Raw genomic sequence first — 18,895 nt, forward strand, 5'->3', positions numbered from 1 at the left:
CCCAGCCACTACTGCTTGCGGTGCGCGGTCGCATCAGCACACCATCTCAAGTATCGTGACATTGGCAAGGAGGGAACATCTGCGATCCAATTCGCCAGCCGCGAGATTCCAGCTGCTGCCCGCCATTCAGCTCCGCGAAGCACGGAAGCAGTTCGTGCCGCAAGTCGATGAGGATAGTCGATGGGCGGGAGTCCAGCGCCCAGTAAGCCTCGGCCGCTGCAGAGCAATTCAGCCCTGCAGGCCTTGGGGGTGTAAGCTGAAGCACCTTTGGACCATGATTGGCAGCGGCGAGGATGGAGAGCAATAGTCGCATCCATCACCATGCTCCTGGTTCCGCCGTAGCCCTGAAAGAGTAGAGCGTGCGCTGCGGAGCCTTGGGAGATGCACGTCAATGGATACGACCTCAGCCCGCTCGTTCAGCGCAGTCGTCGGAAGGGAGATATTCATTGCCACCGCTGCCCGCACAAAGCAATAAGAAGAGAGTTGTATTCGCGGCAATGTTGCATGTGCATCTGGGTAATGTAATGTGCTCGCAGCCGCACAGCGCAGGGGCGTCTCCGATAATAGGGCAGATGCCGCTGGTAGTCTCCCGATCACGGTAGTCAGATATCGAGCTCAGATCACCGTCTGGCCTCGCCACTGGATGCCTGTCACAAATACACATGCCACCGGCGTGCTCTGCTTCCTCTTACAATATCTCCATGTGCATGGCCGAGAGCCAAAAGAGCATAGCGGTGTAATATATCATCAGAGTCAATGGCGGCCGGTTGCTAGACTACTAGTATAAGCTGCCATGGCGGGCGGGTGGCCTTAACCTCCTCGATCCCTTTTTTAAACTTTGGGCGATCTGCCATCCGCTTCCCTCTTCCCCCTTTCTCGGTGCCAACCCCGTCCTGATTATTTCAACATTTCCTCGTGCCGATCCTCGACTTTTCCTCCCACAAGCAGAGCAGAGCAGAGCAGAGCAGAGATTAGATTGCATGCGGATCTACTCCCACGCAAGAATGACGCCGCCGCCGCTCTAATACTCCACTTTGCCGTTTAATTCAACATTTGACCTTGGAATAGAGTAGAGTGGTCCCTTTATACGAAGCACGAGCCACAACAAAAACGACGGCAATATCGCCTCCTTTGCCTCGCCGTCAATCATCCTGCTAGCGACCGAGTACCCAATACCTAGTACCTGCCTATCATCCCCAGCATCTCCCTACCAAGACGCCGCCGTCTACAGCCTCTCGCCGCCCATCCAGCCTTTGTGCTCCCTGAAACCGCCCGAAGCGCGCCATCCCACACCCTCCGACTCAGTGCCTTGCAGCCCTTGCAGCAGGCCTGCAGGACGGGCCCACGATTTGTCCCAATCATGGACCCGGCTTCTTTCTTGCAGCTGCCACCCCAGTTTGTCGACGATTCGGCCTCCAACTACGGCTCCTCCGTTCCCGGCGACTGCTTCGACGAAGACTCCCAGTCCGATGCTGGCCGAGACTCTCCCTCCAACGCTGACTCTCTTGCGGAGGAATCCGACGATGAGGCTGTCCCGGCAATCAGCTCCGACGACATGGCCCGGCTGCGGGCCATTAACCTAATCCGCAGCCGCAACCACAGGTGCGATTGCGACCGCGGCGGTGACGCCGGTGACCGAATGCGAACCAGATCCCAAGACGCGAGCGCCCGCGATCAAGCCCGCGACGCGGCTCCCGTGCTAGATATGAGCAACAGTAGCAGCGACAGTAGCAGCGACAGCGTGTGCGACCCTGTAGTCAGCTACCTGCCGCAGGAACTGCCACCGGGAACGAGGCCCGTAAGGCTGGTCGGTGAAGGAGCCGCCAATGTTGTCTTTGAGATCAAACTGCCCCCCCAATAGCGGCATGGACGCCCATTTTCAAGGTACATTTGCCTTTTGTTTTTCTTTCTTCTCTTCTTCTTCCAAAGAGGCAAGGGACACGCAAATCAAGGCTTCTAGCAAACCTTCTCAAGCGCTTCTCGACGCTAAGTTGTGGTTACACAGACCCAGTCGCTAACCGATGCTCTGTTCCTATAGGCAAACTTCTCAGGGTGGCCAAAGCACAGGCTCTTAGTCGCACTCCCGTGTCGTCCAACTATTATCTCCGCCAACAGGAATTCTTCATTCGAGAGATCCAACCGCATCTTGGCGACCATGCCGTGCGCCAGGAGCTGGTGGTGCTGCACAAGTCCAGCTTTGTGGATGAGCTCAACGCCATGCTTCGGAAATCCAACCACCTGCGAAAACCCAAATTTCAGGGATCGTACATTGGCCGCGCGTCTTGGGGGTTTCTTGTGGAGGACATGCGACCAAGTGGTGAGTGGTTACATGCCCACGTATCATCTGTGGCACACCTCCCCAAACTCTGCCAACTGCATACTGACTAACACTCTCTGAAGGCGTCGATGAATCTATACTCATCGAATTCAAACCCAAGTGGTTGCTACAGTCGCCTAGTGCTCCCAAAAATGCCATCAGATGCAGGCAGTGCGCATTGGAACTTCGCAACTATTTAAAGGCTCCTGGCACAAAGGCTCCTTGCCCGGAAAAGAAGCCCTGCCCGATTACGCTTGCAAATCCCGATTGCCCCCAGCAGGTCGCATCTCCATTTCGAATAGCTCCGCAACTTTCCGGTCTACACAACAGCGAGCGCATCCAGGCGGCTCTCGATAAAATCATTCATCACAAAGCGATTCAAGCACTAAGGAATTGCCAGAAGAGTCTTGATGATGCAGGACCCCTAAATCCTATAAAGAATCTGGACTTTATTGTCGCCATGACGCTGCGTGACTGCACATGCTTTGCACTGATTCCTCCCAGCGACGATGAGGAAATCAAACTTCGCTTTGGTGATTTTGATTGGAAAGACCCCGAAAAAAAGTCGTTTCATTGGCGCGGGACTGAGAGGGACCTCATCGATGGTGGTTTCTATACTGCTGACTGGGTTGTGTGTGGTGACACTTACTACCATCCACCGTCACTCTGCTCGCTGGAGTGGTCGGGCAAGCCTCGGACGGGGGAGCCAATCATTCTTCTCATGGAAGAAAATACGAATAAACCTAAAAAGAATTCTTATCGTCAAAATAATAGCCTTTCTTCGCCGACGGGGACGAAAACAACTACATATCGGCACGAGACGAATCTTACAACTCTGCGCAAAGGCCTGGAGCCTTTCAAAAGAGTTACGGAAGGCGCACCATCTGATTCTATTTACAACAACCCCTTGAGGTGCAATCCTTGAAGGATCTTGTACACTTTGAGGGGGGGAGTCATAATTTGATCTTGGCTTGGGCGAATGGATTTTCAAATTTCTTTTTCCTCTACAATCTCCTTCTTTTAGTTTCAGAATCTGGTATTGAAGCATTTGCAATGGCGTTGGAGGCTAGGTATGCGTGGCAATGAAGACGCAATACAGGGAAACAAGACAGGATGGGATATGGGAAAAAGGGTTTTAAGAGCAGCATCGCGAGGAATACAGGACGGCGGGTAACAATTGAAACCGGACAATCGAATTTTCAAAGTATCATCGTTATTTATTATCGTACATATTACAGAATTGTTTTTATTAGCTTCAAGTCAGAATGAGTTTAGATAGCCTATTGTGTTGTCGAATAAATGCCTAAGAAATCTATAAAGTATGCCATGCGTATACCACCGTGATGAATAAATTACTCAAAAAAAAAAGAAAAGAAAAGAAAAAAGAAACGCCTTTATAATAGATAATCAACCCGAATAAACACGCTTGTTAAATTCCAGATGCTGTAAAGCTCAACAAGCTTCCAGAAGCAAGGCCAGCGACCAAGCACAAGCCCATGAATCCACCGGTAGCCTCTCGCTCATTCTCTTCAACCCACTCTCCTGACGCCATCATCATGTTGGAGCAGAGCCATCCATTGGTCATGCCAAAGAGAACCTGGACAATGACAAGATAGAAGAAATCGCTCGGGATGATGGCGCCCCGGCCATGTATGTTGCAGAGCAGGTAGAGCGGGAGGAAGCCGACTCGCGCCACAGCCAACACGAAGAGCAGAAACGGCCTTTTTGTGAGCGAGTAGGGCAGCATGGTGGCGATTCGGCCCGCGAGATCGCCAATGTTCCAGAAGAGAAAGCCCACGGGGATGAAGGCGAAGGGTTGGAAGATGAGGCGGCCGCCATCCTCGTTGACGGAGAGGATCTTGACCGTAAAGACGGGGAAGAACATTGTTATAGTGAAGATGAGCGCTACGCCAAAGGCGAGCCAGTGGAGTTTCTTGAGAAGATGGAGGAGGGAGACGACTTTTCGAGTGGCGCGCTCGGCTTCTTCGATGCTGGTCATGGAGGAGGCGAGGCGCTCTGAAAGACGGTCTGCCACCATGCGGTTGTGGCGCCTGACGAGGGGGACGATGGCCCCGAGGGTGATTATGGATATGACGACGGCGGCGAGGAAGTAGAAGAATGCAGACGATTCGCCTTGTCTCTCGCCAGATGTATCTTCCTTTTCCTTGCTGGGAGGGAAAACCAGCACAGAGACGACTTGCGCGATCGAGGGCAGAACACCAGCCACGCCCTGGCCCACCATGAGGGCCTGCATGTACTCTGGCCTTCCAAAGCCAGCAGCAAAGGCGAAGGCGCCGTTTTGCATCAGCCCGGCGGCCCAGGACGTGCAGGCCACCATGGCGAGCACGAAGCTCAGGTATTGGCGAGGCGAGGCATCGAGGAAGACGGCCGTGGAGATTGTGAGCAGGCCGAAGATGAGGCTGTTGATGACGAGGGCGAGGTTGATTCGGAAGGGGTACGAGGCCGAGGACTGGATGTTGGAGAGGATGAGCACGACGGCAAGGGTGGTCAGGGTCGAGACGGCGAGGATGGTGGACTGGAAGTTTGCTTCGATCCAGGCGTCGCCGGCGAAGCGGGAGGCAAAGTACGGGGCTGCGGCGAGAAACATGTTCCTGTCAAGTTTTCATCGCATTAGCTTTTGGCAATGTAGCTGTGGTGTTGTTGTTGCTGAATCTTACCAGGCCCAGAGCATGGCCATGCCGAGGAAGCAAAAGATGCCATATTCGATCCACGAAAAGGGTACCTGGGGACCATCCTCGAATTCTCCGCCGAGCAGAGCTGAATCTTCGTCTGAAGCTCGTTCGCGGTCCTCGTCATCGGCCAGCGACCGATATTCCAACCTTGATGCCATTATCTATGCTTTGCGACAACGCGAAGACAAGCTTGTAAAGTTTTCGATTCGATATCCGAGTTTGTTTCTTTAGCGCACGTCTCTCTCCCTCCCACTGCGACTTTCGCGTTCAAATCAATGCAGAGAAATCCAAAAGATGCTGCGTATTGCAAGCACCGTGACAGAGACAAAAGAGAGACTGTAATGTAGTATCTCTCACGGCTCGTCAGATCCAGGCATTTGGCAGGGGGTCGCGTGGACAATGGGAGAGGCAGCGGAACGAAACCCGTGACGTTGAGGAGGATCCGGATCCAGATTTGATGCGCAGGCCCGGCTGCTGAGAAGCTGGGGCGGCCGCTGGAACGGGGCTGGTCAGGCGGGAAGCTGGGCGCTAGGCTACAGGGCGGCTTAGTGGCATGGAAGCCTCGCACCGTGCCGGTTGGATGTCACTGGAGGTTGTGAGATTATGCCGATACAGGCGTATTCAAGTAGAGATGCTTTCACTTTCATTACAGGAATTTTTAGTCAGTAAATTGAGCATCAATGATGCAAGTGCCGCTTAGTCGTATTCGAAAAAAAAAAAATGACAGCAAATTGTCTAACACATGAGCGCCACCGTGAGACAAGCGGATATATGTTTGTCATACCACACTCCATAGATGCGATCGAACCTCGGTACCAAGTGCTCTCTTGTTCGTCTTTGGCATAGACATGAGCTTCTACCATCCAACGCTTCATCACGGGTTACTCGTCAAAGCTCGTCAAAACGATTGCAATGTAAATACATGTACTTTGCATTCAAGGACCCAAAGACCCAGCCGTCCACGTGATGGACGCTCAATGCGATGCAAGCTTGCCATGCATCGTCCACATCTTGACTTTTTGACACACGACACCGTATGCAAGAAGAAATGCTTCCAACAGACATCATGACACTCAATAGAATCGCGTACAAACTACCTGCCCGCCTGCTAGCCACGAACCATTTTCCCAATCATACATGACGGAGTAAATAACGAAAAATCATTAGGTAGCAATTAAATACAGATATCAAGCCACAGAACAAGAATTGACCATTGCCACCGCCGTCGTAATAGACTCGAGACTCAGAACCTCCCTATAAACGCCCACGCTCGACATATAACCTCGCTGGCTATACAAATAACTCTCCGGAACCCCTCATCCGAGAACAATATCCACTTGATCTCGTGCCTGCGCATTCCAGGCCTTGAGTAAGATGTGGCCGATTCCCCGTCGATACGCAACAGTGCCGATCCTCTCAATCCACAACACATTCACAAAGTCCAGTATGCCGTCCGCATCTTTATTCTCCTCGAATTTCTCCGGGGTAAAAATGAATGAGCCCTTGCGCTCCATTCCGGTGCTGATGGCGATGAATTCGAGCTTCTCGCCTCCTTCGTAGTTGGACGTCTGTACGCCCAGCCACGAATCGTGAGCTCGAAACTCGCCAATCCATTTGCCAGACTTGCCCCAGATGTTTCCAATGGCGATGTGAGGATTCGAGTGATCCTTGGGCGCCATGGTATCGGCGAGATCGACGTCGAAAAACCCGGCGACCGTTTTGAAAGACAAGAGCGGTCCGGGGAAAGTTTGCTCTGCGAGTGTTGGCGCGTGCAGTCCATCTTTGGGAGGATCCACGACCGGCACAGGATATTTGAAGAGTGTTCCCCTGTCGCTATCATGCTTAAAGGAAGATCCGCTTTTTGACCAACCACGGGGCAGCTGCGAGCCAGAATTCTTGCGAGAACGGAGTTCTCGGTATCGCAGTCCTGTGTTGGCCACGGGAACCGTGGAAGCCCTGTCTGTCAAGTGCCAAGTAACAGTAGTCTTTATTCTAAACGTCTGCAGGGATTGAAAGCGTTTAGAGGTTGGTCCTACTTTTGTTGAACTTGCGTCTTCAACATAGTCTGCCGCGGCTCTCCACAATATCAAATCGACAGGTACACCATCATACCACCATCCCATCCATGACCACGATGGGAAAAAGGGAGCTCGCGGCGGTGCTCTCCGTCGTATCGAAGCCTGCGGTCTCCAGAGCAGAGCGATATCGAGAAACATGAGCGGCATTCCGAACATGAATCCGTCCGAAAATGTACGGGTCAGCATGGAGGTGATGCCTGAAAATGCCCTTAGAGTGTCTTCAACGTGCGTCACCCTTCTCGCGCTATAATCGGCTGCTATACGAGCGTACTCGTCCAAGTCAGGCCATGGAGCATGCTGAAAACCAAGTATGGGTTCAGAAACTCGATTGGTGCAGTCTTGTTGTCGGTTATTGCCCCCTCGCAGTTTGGGTATGATGCTTGCGGAGTTTTTCTGCCAGAGATCGCAATGGCATTCCCACGTCACGGCCTCCTGGAAGAAAAACACAACTCGCCGCGAATAGAGGTGTTCTTGTAGCGTCCATCCACGAGTATTCCACTTGGACTGCCGAAGCAGCTCGTTGTGGTCCTTGTTATTGGTGGCGGGCTTGGCTTCACGAGCTTCACGAGCATGTCGCCGCGGGCTGATGGGAAGAAGGCCGGTGTACAGGTCGCCATGCGCCGCAGCAATGGTTAGATAGGCATTTGCAAAGATGTAGGGCATGTGTCGCACATGGTTATCCTTGTCGACATCATCGTCCTGGACGACGCACAGCTGATCGACCCACAGGTAGCGCAGGCCCAGCTTCCTTGCCAGGTACATGGCATCGAGAATAGTCTCGGGGAGTTCCTCTTCGGGGACCGCCGACTGGAATTCTTCGACGTTGGATCTGAGCAGCTGAACCACCTCGCTGGGCCCTCCGCGCCGTTGGCCCAGCGGCGCCCAGACGTAGCTCAGGGCAAGGTAGCGATCCCTCGGCTTCGCCTTGACCAGGCAGCGCTCGGCCGAGTCGACCAGATAGACGGGGTGGAAGGTGTTGGCGTCCATGTCCTCGTCGTCGGCGCAGCAGTGATAGTCGTGCTGGTCGTTGCAGTTGTCCAGCCACGTGCGGATGCGGCTCATGGGCGAGGCCTTGTCGGCGGCCACGGGCGCGCGCCGCTTGGCCGGCGCTGGCTGCGGCTCATTCTTGGTCTTTTCCTTGTTGTCCTTGCGAACCTGTTGGACGGCGCCCAGCAGGCGATTGGCGATGCTTTGGCGCCTCGTTGGCGGCGGCGCTTGCGCACGATGCTGCTGGTGCTGCTGATACTGATGCTGCTGCTGCTGATGCGGTGCTGGAGCTGGCGCTGGCGCTGGCCTTGGAGGCGGCGACTCGCTTCCAGAGGAGGACCAGTCGTCTTCAGGAGGCCCTCGCATTGTTTACTATTTCCTGGCGATGATGGTGATGGGTTCTTTGTTTTTGTTTGCGCAGGGTGTACGCTCTTCTGCTGAAAGGGACCGCCTAGTTTAAATGCTAACAGAGCAACCTTGCGCCAGAGACGCAGGCCCTCGAGGCCGTAGGACAAAAACAAGCACGAGGCGAGAATGACGACTGCGCGGTGATTGGTGTAGAAGCCTGCTCGGGTTTCTTTGGGAGCTGGCCAGGCTATAACGGACGATGCACGTCGTGCTGGGGGAGCTGCAGCGCTACAGCCCACCTACAGCTACAGGGATCTTGGCCTCCACATCTCGTGTCTGAGACAACACGATGTCTGCCGCTAATGGGCAGACTTGCCTGTATCGAATCTACCCTATATGGCAGTGTGGAGCTTCTTCAACGGAGACTTTTTGTCCTTTTGTCGATGCCATCTGTGTTGACTGGAGCACTCTGATGAGGATTTTGCTCTTGTTGTTTCTTCAATCACTAATCTCTCATGCAAGAAATTTGTTGCCTTGTTGGGTACCTAGGTTACCTATTGTAAGCTATTCTGACTGCCAGCTTCATTGTCTAGAAGAAGACGTGCTGGATGAAAAACACATTGCAAAAACATCTGCAGCGCCTGGTTCATGGCTTTGAAACGGCTCAGTTGAGGATTTTTGATAAATGCGTATCACAAAGTGAGATTTCTCGTATACGATTCATGGTTGGAAGTTGCATTATAGCCAAAGTTTCAGTAGCCAAGCCGAAAGCCTAAATGTCGCTAAACGGGTAAATGCATGCAGGTAAATGAGTTCGAATACGTGTACCTATCAGGCGCAGCCCAGCCTGCTGCAATTAAAGCATCGTCGAGGCAAAGCCACGTATCTGCCAAATGTACCTTGAGTAGGATTTTCTGTGTAACAGCTCTTATTACTACATACTGAAATACACGTATTAGAGTAATGGCATCAGTAGCCTGATATAACTGCATATTAATCCCAAAATAAGCGACTCTTGATACTGCCTAGAAAGGCAAATCCAACTGGAGCCTTTTCAGCGCTAAAACAAGGCTCAGCATCTCCGCAAACCTGCAGTCGCGCGGGGAACGAAGCTTCCGTGGGTCTTTCCCACAGATCGAACGTCTCCAACTTCGCCCCATACAGCCCGTCACGCCTTATTTCCTCACATGATCTTCAACACGAGTGGCTGTTGAGATAATCCCAGAGTCGGCTCAGATACAAACAAATCGAGAGAGTCCAATTTCACCTGGACTTCAAATGGCTTCCAGCAGCGGCCAGAGACGCGTAAAGACAGGTACGCAGTATATGCAGATATCGTGACTGTAATGCGCCTCACTAACACGGAGTAGGGTGGTAAGACTTTTCAGCTCAACACACCACTTCCAAGGTGGAAATTCTCGCTAGCCCTTATTATCACTGATAACATTTCTGCTATTTTCAACCAATAATTAACTGGCCCAATTGAGACAGCTTAACGTGCAGAAAACGGCACCTCAAATGTAAGCTCCTGTGGAGTATCCCTAGCATTCCCAATTAGTTCAATGTCACGACATATTGCTTTCTCGTGATTCTTGATAGATAGATTTAATCTTACAAGATTCCGCTTTACCTAGTACCCTTTACCCAAGCTAACTTTGTTTCAGGCGACGAGCACCGACCGGAATGTAAGCGCTGCGAGAAAGCTGGTCGATCATGCTTCTTTTCTGAAGGACCGCGCCCCAACAGCCTAGATGGCACTGCTCTGGGGGACAGTGAATATTTTGTCTTTCCAGAAGACCATGTTTGGGTCAATGTTCCATCTTCTGGTAAGTGCATCGGTGGTGGAATCTTCGCTGTCTGCTAATCCAACTATTGGAGTGCGCTTCGCTCATCAAGTACGTCTGAAGACCCTGAAAGCCGGCCGAAGTCCTTCCAATGTTACGGGAAAGGACACAATATCAAGTCAAACTAGCCCATCAGGTGAGAATGTGTTGAGCTGAAAGGGTAGATGTGACTATACCATAGGTACTAACATGAAAAAGCGTATCAGCCAACTGTTTCAACGGAAATCGAACCCGACGGGCTCCATACGTCCGTGCCTCCAGTTTCGCACTCCCCATTAGAACCTCATTCATGTAGCCCAGCTATGAGTACTCCTGTTGGAAGCTTAATCGAAGCTCTCAACTCAACTCTGCCCATATATCTACCACAACCACGAGAGGCTGTGAAGGATCCAGAACAAGCGCGTCTGTTGACTCTCTATACTGATCATCTAAGCGGATGGGTAAGTTCTTCTGCTAAGATTGTCTTTGGTTAAAATGTTCACTAGGTAACTACTAATATCGATCTAAACGAGTACAGTTGGCATTAAATGATCCAAGGCATCACTTCTCAGCATCTGTGCCTCAGCTGGCTATGAAATGTCCTATGCTTCTCGACGCAATCTTTGCATTCTCAGCGCGGTATCTGAGCCGCTCTGATCCTAATTTTAATCCACTACTGGCAGATGAATATCATTACAGTTGTGTACACCGACTCATAGCCGCGTTGAAAGATATAGCATGCGCCTCTGAGAGCGCACTGGCGCTATCGACGGTAATTCTACGAATGCACGAGATGCTTGGCGATCACAATGCCGAGGGTGACCTACAAAGTCATTTGCGAGGCTCATTATCTCTTTTCAACCATAATGCAAACAAGTTTGGACCTGGCAGTCTCAAGCACACTGCATTCTGGACATATGTCCGCCAGGAAATCTTGACTGCTCTGCGCGGTTGTTGCCCGACTAATATCGACACCTCAGATAGAACATACTACGTCGTGTTTGATGGAGACTCGGATGATGATTGGACAAATAACATCATCTGGATCACTGCACGAGTTATTAACCACTACTTTGGCACAGACGTATCCACAACAGCTTCTGAGCATCACAACATGTTGATCAAGTTGGTGGATGACTGGCGACGGGGCCTGCCGAATACATTTGGTCCACTTTCCATAATAGTGACTGATGATAATTCATTCCCCGCGATTAATTATCCGTGTATTTGGCATAGTAAGTTGTTTTTATCTAATACATATTCTCAAGTTGGGCTAGGTGATCTGACTTTTCTGGCTTTGTAGCTGTGGCAATGCAGTTCTACCATCTCTGCAAAGTAATATTCATTTTAGGTAAACAATCAACAGATATCGATACTTCTCGCGAGGATATGGTATGTTCATACTTTCATATCGCTTAGTCATTGCCCTTTACTCACCCCTGACTCACAGTTGGAAGCTGTTGAACATACCATTCGAATTTGCGGCATCGTCCGTGGATTGACTCTATATAACAGTTGTAGATATCCAGGGGCACTAGTAAATGCTGCTGATATTTTGTCATACTGTGAGTACAGCCAATTGTATTGAACTTGTTGGATCAAAAGTTCTCGCCGTGTCATGCAATACAGACTGCTAAATGAGAACCTAGGCGGCCGTACATTAAGGGATTGCAATTCTCAGCAGCATTTACTGGAACTCCTGCATCGGATCAAAGAGGAGACTACATGGGATGTCAAGCAATCTATTGCAAATTTGGAGGAAATATGGAAGGGAGTGGTTGACTGACGAAGCTCTTATTTTGTATCCTGTACAAAACAAGTTTATATCCACAACATCAAGTTCATTTCCCTTCATGAAGTCTACCTAGGATAACTCGATTCACCCAATGCAGTGTAATCTCGTCATATACATTTTTATCTGTATATGCGTCCATCTAAGCTGTCAAAGTTGCATCTCCAGACATACAATCCCATCAATTCTCCGATTCCAAACGTATAGAGCCATAATGTTGCTCTACAACTCCAACTTGGCCAATATCAACCTTTGCATCAGCGACAGCAGTAACGGTTACAATCTGCTCCTCTCCTGGAACTAGATCCAAAGCATTATCACTAAAAGTATAACTGTCCGCAACGTCTGGGTCTAGAGTGTCAATCATCAATTCCACCCCCTTGGCCACGCCATTCTTCACCGAAACAGCAAGCTTAAACGATTTATCAGAGACATTGACGTCTTTTTTGGTGACGGTAACCTCTGCAGCGGTCAAATCGAGATGCCTCAATGGTTGCGGGAAGTTGATATAGCGAGCCAGCACGTCTCCGTCCTTGGTCAGCTTTGTAGCAACAACTACAGATTCCTGCTTGACTCCCCATTCCTCTTCCTCAAACTTCAATTTTCGTAGCTCCGTAGAGCGGTTTGGCGGTAGTGCCACTTGTTCAGACTCAGAGGCTAGCAATTTGCCATCCAATACGGAATAAAAGGCTGTCGTCGCGGTCAACTTTGTCTCAGAGACGGTGCAGTTGCTGGCCCAAACATCTGCCGTAGTGACTCGCTGTATATACACTCGAGTAAATTCATCAGCAGGGGTTTCAACCGTCGTCCTCGCGCAGCCAACAATGATGGGCGCATAATCTCTCTTTGCAACAAAGTAAGCCAGCTTGGGACGAAGAAAGGCATCGGCCAAGGACCAGCTCGCTGCTGGGAAACAATCGTTGAGCTGCCATATCAGACTGCCAGCACACTCCTCTTGCCCGGGGCCCTTCCAAAGACGCCGGAACGGTCTCAGCGCGTAGTCGGTTGCCTCGGCTTGGTTGAGCTGAGTGGCGTATACATATGCCGGCAGCGAGGCGTGGTTGTGCTTCTGGTTATCAATCAGGTACATTGACAGCGTGCGCTGGTCTTCTGGCGCGCAGAACCAGTTGTCGAATGTGCGTGATTGGGGGTGTCTCTCCGAGGGATCGCTTATAAGCTGGCGGACGCTGCGGACGGCAGGGGATGACTTCATGCCAAACTCGCTCACGAAGCGGCCGGTGAGCTTTTCATAGTCTTGATAAGGATATCGCGGCTGATCAGCCATCCACACTCTCCAAGAATGGATATCGCCAACGGTTGCATCGTTGCTGTATGAGCCTCCCCAGGGGGAAGAGTTGTGATACGGCACGCGAGGGACGAGCTCGGCGCAGATGTCGGGCAGCATTTTGTCGTAGTACCAGCGCGCCGCCCAGTTTGTCTTTAGCCAGTTGTCTGGGTTCTTGTCGTTGATGTCGTACTCGAGATGGTGCAGCTCTGCAAACATGTGGTCCTCGTTGTTGCCGCACCATAAGACGATTGAAGGGTGGTGGCGTAGTCGCTTGAGGTTATAGATGGCTTCCTCGCGGATGGTGTTGGTCATGAAGTCTGATACGGGATATACACCACATCCAAGTTGGAAATCATGCCATATGAGAATTCCAAGCTCGTCGCAAATCTCGTAAAACGAATCATCCTCGTAGAGTCCCCCGCCCCAGACGCGGATCATGTTCTGGTTTCCATAGAGTGCCAACTCGATCCATTGGCGATAACGCTTTGCATTGATCCTCGGTAAGAAGGTGTCTCCGGGCACCCAGTTGGCACCTCGGCAGTATATGGGGATTTGATTCACTTGGAAGAAAAAGGTCGTTCCTAGAGCACCATTTTCAAGGGGCCGCTGTACTAAGCGGAGATGGCGGATGCCGACTTTGCGAGTCATCTTCTGGTCACCTAGAGTGGCCGTCACTGTGTAAAGCGGCTGCTTTCCATATCCTACTGGGTACCATAGCTGTGGGTTTTTGATGGATACACTGCTATTCCCACTTCCGGCAAAAATGGCTTCGTCATCTGGACCACTGATGTTAATTTGTACCACTTTATCGTTGTCATCAAGACCTTGTAGCTCCAGTGTTGTGTTTACAGTTGCAGAGTCTAGCGAATCTGTTACATCGATGTCGATGTTCAGATCAGCAATACGAGTGACAAAAGACTCGAGATAGACTGGTCGCCATGGGCCACATGTTAGCAGTGTTGGCGCCCTGTAATTCACGAGTCAGCCGAATGTAACAATCTCATAATCAAAACGTTGAAACGTCTCACCAATCCCACCCAAAATGGCATCCAATTTTGCGGACATTCATACGGCACGAATCACCATTCCAGAACAAGTTCTTATACCCTTGTGCTTTTTCAAGCCGTTTGCCCTCCAAGAAGGCAGAGTCGAAAAGAAGCTCAAGCGTGTTTTGTCCACCTGCTGGCTTCAACGTATCCGTGACATCTACACGGTATTGAAGAAACATGTTGGCTGTGCTAGCAATTTCCTTGCCATTAAGGCTGATCTTGGCATATGTGTCGAGGCCATCAAAGACCATTGCGTGAGATATCTTGCCGCTGCCAAATGGCGCCTGCGGTGAGACGAATGAAGTCTTGTAGAGCCATTGCTTCTCGCCAACCCATTGTATGAGTTCGCTGTTTCTATCTTTTGGCGGATCTGGGATTAGCCCGTGATGTAGTAGATCGAGATGAATGACGGTTGGGAACTGGGCGACGGAACGAAAGTCTGAGTCTGGTTTGTCTGCTTGCTTGAAGGTCCAGCCGTTGTGGATGTTTGTCCGTAGATGTGTGGCCATGACTGAATCTGGTTTTCGGGTTTTCAGGTGTTTTTAAATCGATGTTTCAGTGTTCATCAACAGAGAAAGGAGAGGGATGTTGATACAAGGAGATTTTATAATAGCCAAGCTATATCTCAAACAAAAGCACACGTAGTCTCTATTGACTCTGGAGAGCTGCCGTCTCGCCTGATGGTTCTCAAGATGACAAAATTCACGTCATTACCATATACCAAGTCTAAGAATACGATCTCGGATGTCTTCCCCACGCTTTAAGAATACCCATGATGCTTAATGTGGACATGACAATCGAGTTCCCCGCCACCTCCACACTGCTACCCCGCGAGTTCTTCAAACGATGTCAAACGGGAGAGGGATTTGGATATTGCGATGTAACTGTAAAGGTATTATTCATGTCACTTCATGTGCACCTTCGCCTACGAAACGAATTGGGAAAATAGCCGAGCTGGCGATCGGACCATATCCAGATGCTACCCCAAGCTCCCCTCACCGGCTAAAGCAAAGCACATCAAAACTCCACTTGTTCACCATTCTCTCTCCAGTTTTCAATGCTCATCCCCCGGATTTTCTCAATGTTGGCAGGCTAGTGAATGCTCTAAAATAGCTAGGATAAACGTCTAAACGGCCCATCACCATGAGCATGAGCTTACACTAGTACTACTTAATCGAACGAATATATCCGGGCAAAAAAGACGGCCAGTGTCTGCGACTTCGGCATCATGGTAGCATCTCTTCTTGGAAGATACAATGCCGATCTCTTTGTCCAAAGACCATAAAGTTCGGCTCTGGCTTCGGTTTGCAGCTAAATACCTACTTGGAGATGTGACGGTTAGTCACTTTTTAAAAACGGCGTTCCCCCACTTACATGGACTAAAGAATTGGTCTCTTTGAATGCTGAAGGCGCCGTCGATAATTCCAAGTCTTGAGAATCATGAGAATTGTCCATTCTATTAGTGGCGTGATGACAAGAAAAGGGGGATGGGAGATGCTTCCCCTCCCTTGTTTGCCTCATCGTCTGCGCTACAAGTATCCTTTCATCTATAAGTACCGATAGGTAAACCCCGGTCACGGCTGCGCAGATGTAACCAACATATATGAGCCTCCCTCCATCTCTTCTCAGGCTATTACCGACCGAAAGTTTTCATTTTCCCCAATCCTGAAGAAGTGAGGAGAACCAAGGCGTGGTGGCTGACAATGAAGTCCTTCAACGCACTCAAGTCATCGGCTCCGCCGTCCAATACTTTTACGCTCGCAAACAAAGAATTTCCAAAGGTAACATGGTGGCGCGAGCCGGGCCTTCGACGTTTGTATCTCTTGCTTCTCGTGCCTCTGATGACGTCCATGGTCAACGGCTACGATGGCTCCATGATGAACGCACTTCAGACGAGCGGCCAGTGGCAGGATTATTTCCATCATCCGCGCGGCTCGCTGCTGGCGTTTTACAATCTGGCCTTTGGACTGGGACAGCTCTTGGCCGTGGTTCCATTCCCATTCCCTGCTACGATTGCAGACAAGCTGGGGAGGCGATGGGGAATCGTTATTGGCAGCGTCGTTGCAATAATTGGTGTGGCGATTCAGAGCGCCAGTATAGATGGTGAGAGAAGACTGTCCCCTTTTGGTACTGATACTGAAAGCAGACTGACTCGTTACCGTTGTGATTAAGTCGGCATGTTTGTCGCCGGAAGATTTATTCTCGGCTTTGGCGTCATGATAGACCACGGCAGTGCGCCTCTTATAGTGACCGAGTTGGCTCACACGCAGCACCGAGCCACAATCACTGCGGTGTACAACTCGATGTGGTATTTTGGGTCGATTGTTGCTGCGTGGGTGACTTTTGGGTATTCTTCACCACCTGCCAAAGGAAGTAAAACGAAAGCTAACTGAGGTAGAACCATAAATATTGATAGTGACTGGGCATGGCGCATTCCGTCCATCATCCAGGCTTTCCCTGCTATCGTGCAGATCATATTTGTTTGGTTGTTACCAGAGGTTAGTAACCCCTGTATTGCCATTGATTCAAGCTTGTATTTAACCTAGAGTGCTCTCACAGAGCCCACGTTTCCTCATTGCCAAGGATCGTCACGACGAAGCCCTCCAAGTCCTGGTCAAGTTCCACGGCAACGGCGAGCGCACTGAATTCGTCCAGACTTCCTTCACCGAGATCAAGGAGACGCTCGCTCTAGAGCAAGAGTTTTCCTCCAGGAGCGGCTGGCTCGAACTCATCCGCACGCCAGGCAATCGCAAACGCACTCTCATCTGCTACCTCCAGGGCTTCTTCTCTCAGTGGTGCGGCAACGGTCTGGTCTCGTACTATCTTGTTCCTGTGCTGGAAACGATTGGCATCACCAAGAATGCTGAGCAGGCTGGCCTCAATGGCGGACTGCAGATTTGGAATTTTATAGTTGCCATTTGGGCCTCGTTCAATATTGACAAGATTGGCAGGAGGAAGATGGTGTTGGGCAGCACAGGATCGATGATTATATGCTTTGTGCTATGGACTATACTTTCGGCACGGTATAGCATCACGGGAGACAGCGCCGATGCGAAGGGGGTTATCGTCATGATCTTTTTATTTTACACGGCGTTCAATTGTGGATGGTAAGTTGGAGTGCTTTTTTTGGGATGTGGAATCATATTGATGATTTGCATAGGCAAGGTCTGCTCCTGGCATATCCCATTGAGATTTTACCCTACGAAATCCGCGCAAAGGGCCTGAACGTTACGTTTTTCGGAGTCAGCACAAACTGTTAGTATTTACACTCTCTTTCTATAGAGTATTTTCTTGCTAACCAGCTGGATTAGTGCTCAACCAGTACATCAACCCGGTTGGTATTGAGTCTCAGGGGTGGAGATTCTACATTGTAAGTCAGAGTGCTATGGAATCCGTCTTGCATTGTCAATCGAAATCACATGTGCTTGGCTAATAGCGATCCATGATAGTTCTACGACGTCTTTCTCTGTGTTATTTTCACTGTCGTATATTTCCTCTGGGTCGAAACAAAGGTACGGAAGCACACGCCATATCCTTGTTCACATGTATTAATAACAATTTCCCATGGTTCTAGAACACTCCGTTGGAAGAAATCGCCAAATATTTCGACGGCGACGAAGCCAAAGTGGGCGGCGGCGCGTCAACCGGCGTCTCAGCAGCAGTGCTTGCTCAGATGCGGGCAAAGAAGGATGACTTTGGCGAAGAAGTGACACATGTCGAAGAGAATACAGCATAGTGGACGTAGGATATTGTAATACTGATGACCTGGGCATAAGGTATACTGTATCGTATCGCCTCGCAGACTCGATTTTAGCTGTGGGCCTCTTACTATCTGAATTTGTTTTTTTTTTTTACTACAGAATAGTATTTTAACTGGTAAACCAAGTACTTTACTCCATACTCGAAGTCGAGATTTGCGAGGGAGTATGTACAAGGCTGGCAAATATCGTAAGCTTGGTGGGAATTGAATTGGCAATAATCCTCTGTACTATTTGCGTATGCGAGACCAATTCTGTTCACCTTGAGATATGTGCAAAAGTAAAAAGCCAGAATATGCAAAGAAGGAGATATAGAAAGAAGAGTAAAGAGGAAAAAATGAAGCAGAATTTCTGCAAGCAAAAAATGCGTCATCCGGAACTCGAATCCGGGCCTCAACTTTTCAATTGGTAAATGGAAGAGTTGAATCCTAACCCCTAGACCAATGACGCCTGTCGATGTGAGTTTAGACCCACTGACGGGACTAAGCGGCGAGAATTTCAGTATATAAACTGCTTGCAACTAAGACATTGCCAATAATTCATGGATTGTGCCACTGAGCGAGAACAAGGAAAGAGACATCTGTTGAATCTCTCGATTGTGAATAATTGAGCATTTGCGAGTGATTTCCTTGTTGGTTCCCTAGGTAATTATATGACCAGCGGAATGACAATTATGCACCGAATGACAGTGCTCCGTACGTTTTAGGTCGTGTCTTGCTTTGAAGATGACAATTGCAACGGCCCCGGAGAAACTGCAGTTAC

At 50.1% G+C, this 18,895-nt stretch overlaps 8 protein-coding genes across 8 annotated transcripts; 4 read left to right on the top strand and 4 right to left on the bottom strand.

The window, feature by feature from the left end:
- Window positions 1-8: 8 nt before the first annotated feature.
- TrAtP1_000708 (uncharacterized protein) lies at window positions 9-323 on the bottom strand (the record flags this gene model as incomplete). The annotated part of the gene is made up of 1 exon (XM_066110693.1): window positions 9-323. The coding sequence occupies one exon, from the start codon at window positions 321-323 to the stop codon at window positions 9-11; it is 315 nt and encodes a 104-aa protein (XP_065966766.1).
- Window positions 324-1,360: 1,037 nt separating this feature from the next.
- On the top strand, window positions 1,361-1,861 carry TrAtP1_000709 (uncharacterized protein; the record flags this gene model as incomplete). The annotated part of the gene is made up of 1 exon (XM_066110694.1): window positions 1,361-1,861. One exon carries the CDS (start codon window positions 1,361-1,363, stop codon window positions 1,859-1,861), a length of 501 nt encoding a protein of 166 aa, XP_065966767.1.
- Window positions 1,862-2,217: 356 nt separating this feature from the next.
- Window positions 2,218-3,242, top strand: TrAtP1_000710 (uncharacterized protein; the record flags this gene model as incomplete). The annotated part of the gene is made up of 2 exons (XM_014090717.2): window positions 2,218-2,317; window positions 2,401-3,242. The coding sequence occupies 2 exons, from the start codon at window positions 2,218-2,220 to the stop codon at window positions 3,240-3,242; spliced, it is 942 nt and encodes a 313-aa protein (XP_013946192.2).
- Window positions 3,243-3,746: 504 nt separating this feature from the next.
- On the bottom strand, window positions 3,747-5,168 carry TrAtP1_000711 (uncharacterized protein; the record flags this gene model as incomplete). The annotated part of the gene is made up of 2 exons (XM_014090718.2): window positions 3,747-4,929; window positions 4,996-5,168. 2 exons carry the CDS (start codon window positions 5,166-5,168, stop codon window positions 3,747-3,749), a joined length of 1,356 nt encoding a protein of 451 aa, XP_013946193.1.
- Window positions 5,169-6,326: 1,158 nt separating this feature from the next.
- On the bottom strand, window positions 6,327-8,441 carry TrAtP1_000712 (uncharacterized protein; the record flags this gene model as incomplete). The annotated part of the gene is made up of 1 exon (XM_066110695.1): window positions 6,327-8,441. The coding sequence occupies one exon, from the start codon at window positions 8,439-8,441 to the stop codon at window positions 6,327-6,329; it is 2,115 nt and encodes a 704-aa protein (XP_065966768.1).
- A 1,083-nt stretch (window positions 8,442-9,524) lies between these two features.
- TrAtP1_000713 (uncharacterized protein) lies at window positions 9,525-12,100 on the top strand. The gene is made up of 9 exons (XM_066110696.1): window positions 9,525-9,738; window positions 9,794-9,943; window positions 10,088-10,249; window positions 10,331-10,403; window positions 10,466-10,707; window positions 10,785-11,481; window positions 11,550-11,638; window positions 11,697-11,811; window positions 11,896-12,100. The coding sequence occupies exons 3-9, from the start codon at window positions 10,175-10,177 to the stop codon at window positions 12,030-12,032; spliced, it is 1,428 nt and encodes a 475-aa protein (XP_065966769.1). The 5' UTR covers window positions 9,525-9,738; window positions 9,794-9,943; window positions 10,088-10,174; the 3' UTR covers window positions 12,033-12,100.
- A 119-nt stretch (window positions 12,101-12,219) lies between these two features.
- On the bottom strand, window positions 12,220-14,884 carry TrAtP1_000714 (uncharacterized protein; the record flags this gene model as incomplete). Its single annotated transcript, XM_066110697.1, has 2 exons — window positions 12,220-14,293; window positions 14,355-14,884. The coding sequence occupies 2 exons, from the start codon at window positions 14,882-14,884 to the stop codon at window positions 12,220-12,222; spliced, it is 2,604 nt and encodes an 867-aa protein (XP_065966770.1).
- A 1,194-nt stretch (window positions 14,885-16,078) lies between these two features.
- Window positions 16,079-18,520, top strand: TrAtP1_000715 (uncharacterized protein; the record flags this gene model as incomplete). Its single annotated transcript, XM_066110698.1, has 8 exons — window positions 16,079-16,478; window positions 16,548-16,707; window positions 16,774-16,873; window positions 16,935-17,482; window positions 17,536-17,630; window positions 17,687-17,745; window positions 17,825-17,887; window positions 17,950-18,520. 8 exons carry the CDS (start codon window positions 16,079-16,081, stop codon window positions 18,109-18,111), a joined length of 1,587 nt encoding a protein of 528 aa, XP_065966771.1. The 3' UTR covers window positions 18,112-18,520.
- Window positions 18,521-18,895: the final 375 nt, after the last annotated feature.

The sequence above is a fragment of the Trichoderma atroviride genome, chromosome 1 (assembly GCF_020647795.1).
Source record: "Trichoderma atroviride chromosome 1, complete sequence".
Lineage (NCBI taxonomy): Eukaryota > Fungi > Ascomycota > Sordariomycetes > Hypocreales > Hypocreaceae > Trichoderma > Trichoderma atroviride.

Coding starts and splice junctions, on each gene's coding strand:
- TrAtP1_000713 (XM_066110696.1), top strand. CDS start 10,175: ATGGCACTGCTCTGGGGGACAGTGAATATTTTGTCTTTCCAGAAGACC. Junction 10,404..10,465: donor AAGTCAAACTAGCCCATCAG/GTGAGAATGTGT, acceptor AACATGAAAAAG/CGTATCAGCCAACTGTTTCA. Junction 10,708..10,784: donor CTGATCATCTAAGCGGATGG/GTAAGTTCTTCT, acceptor AAACGAGTACAG/TTGGCATTAAATGATCCAAG.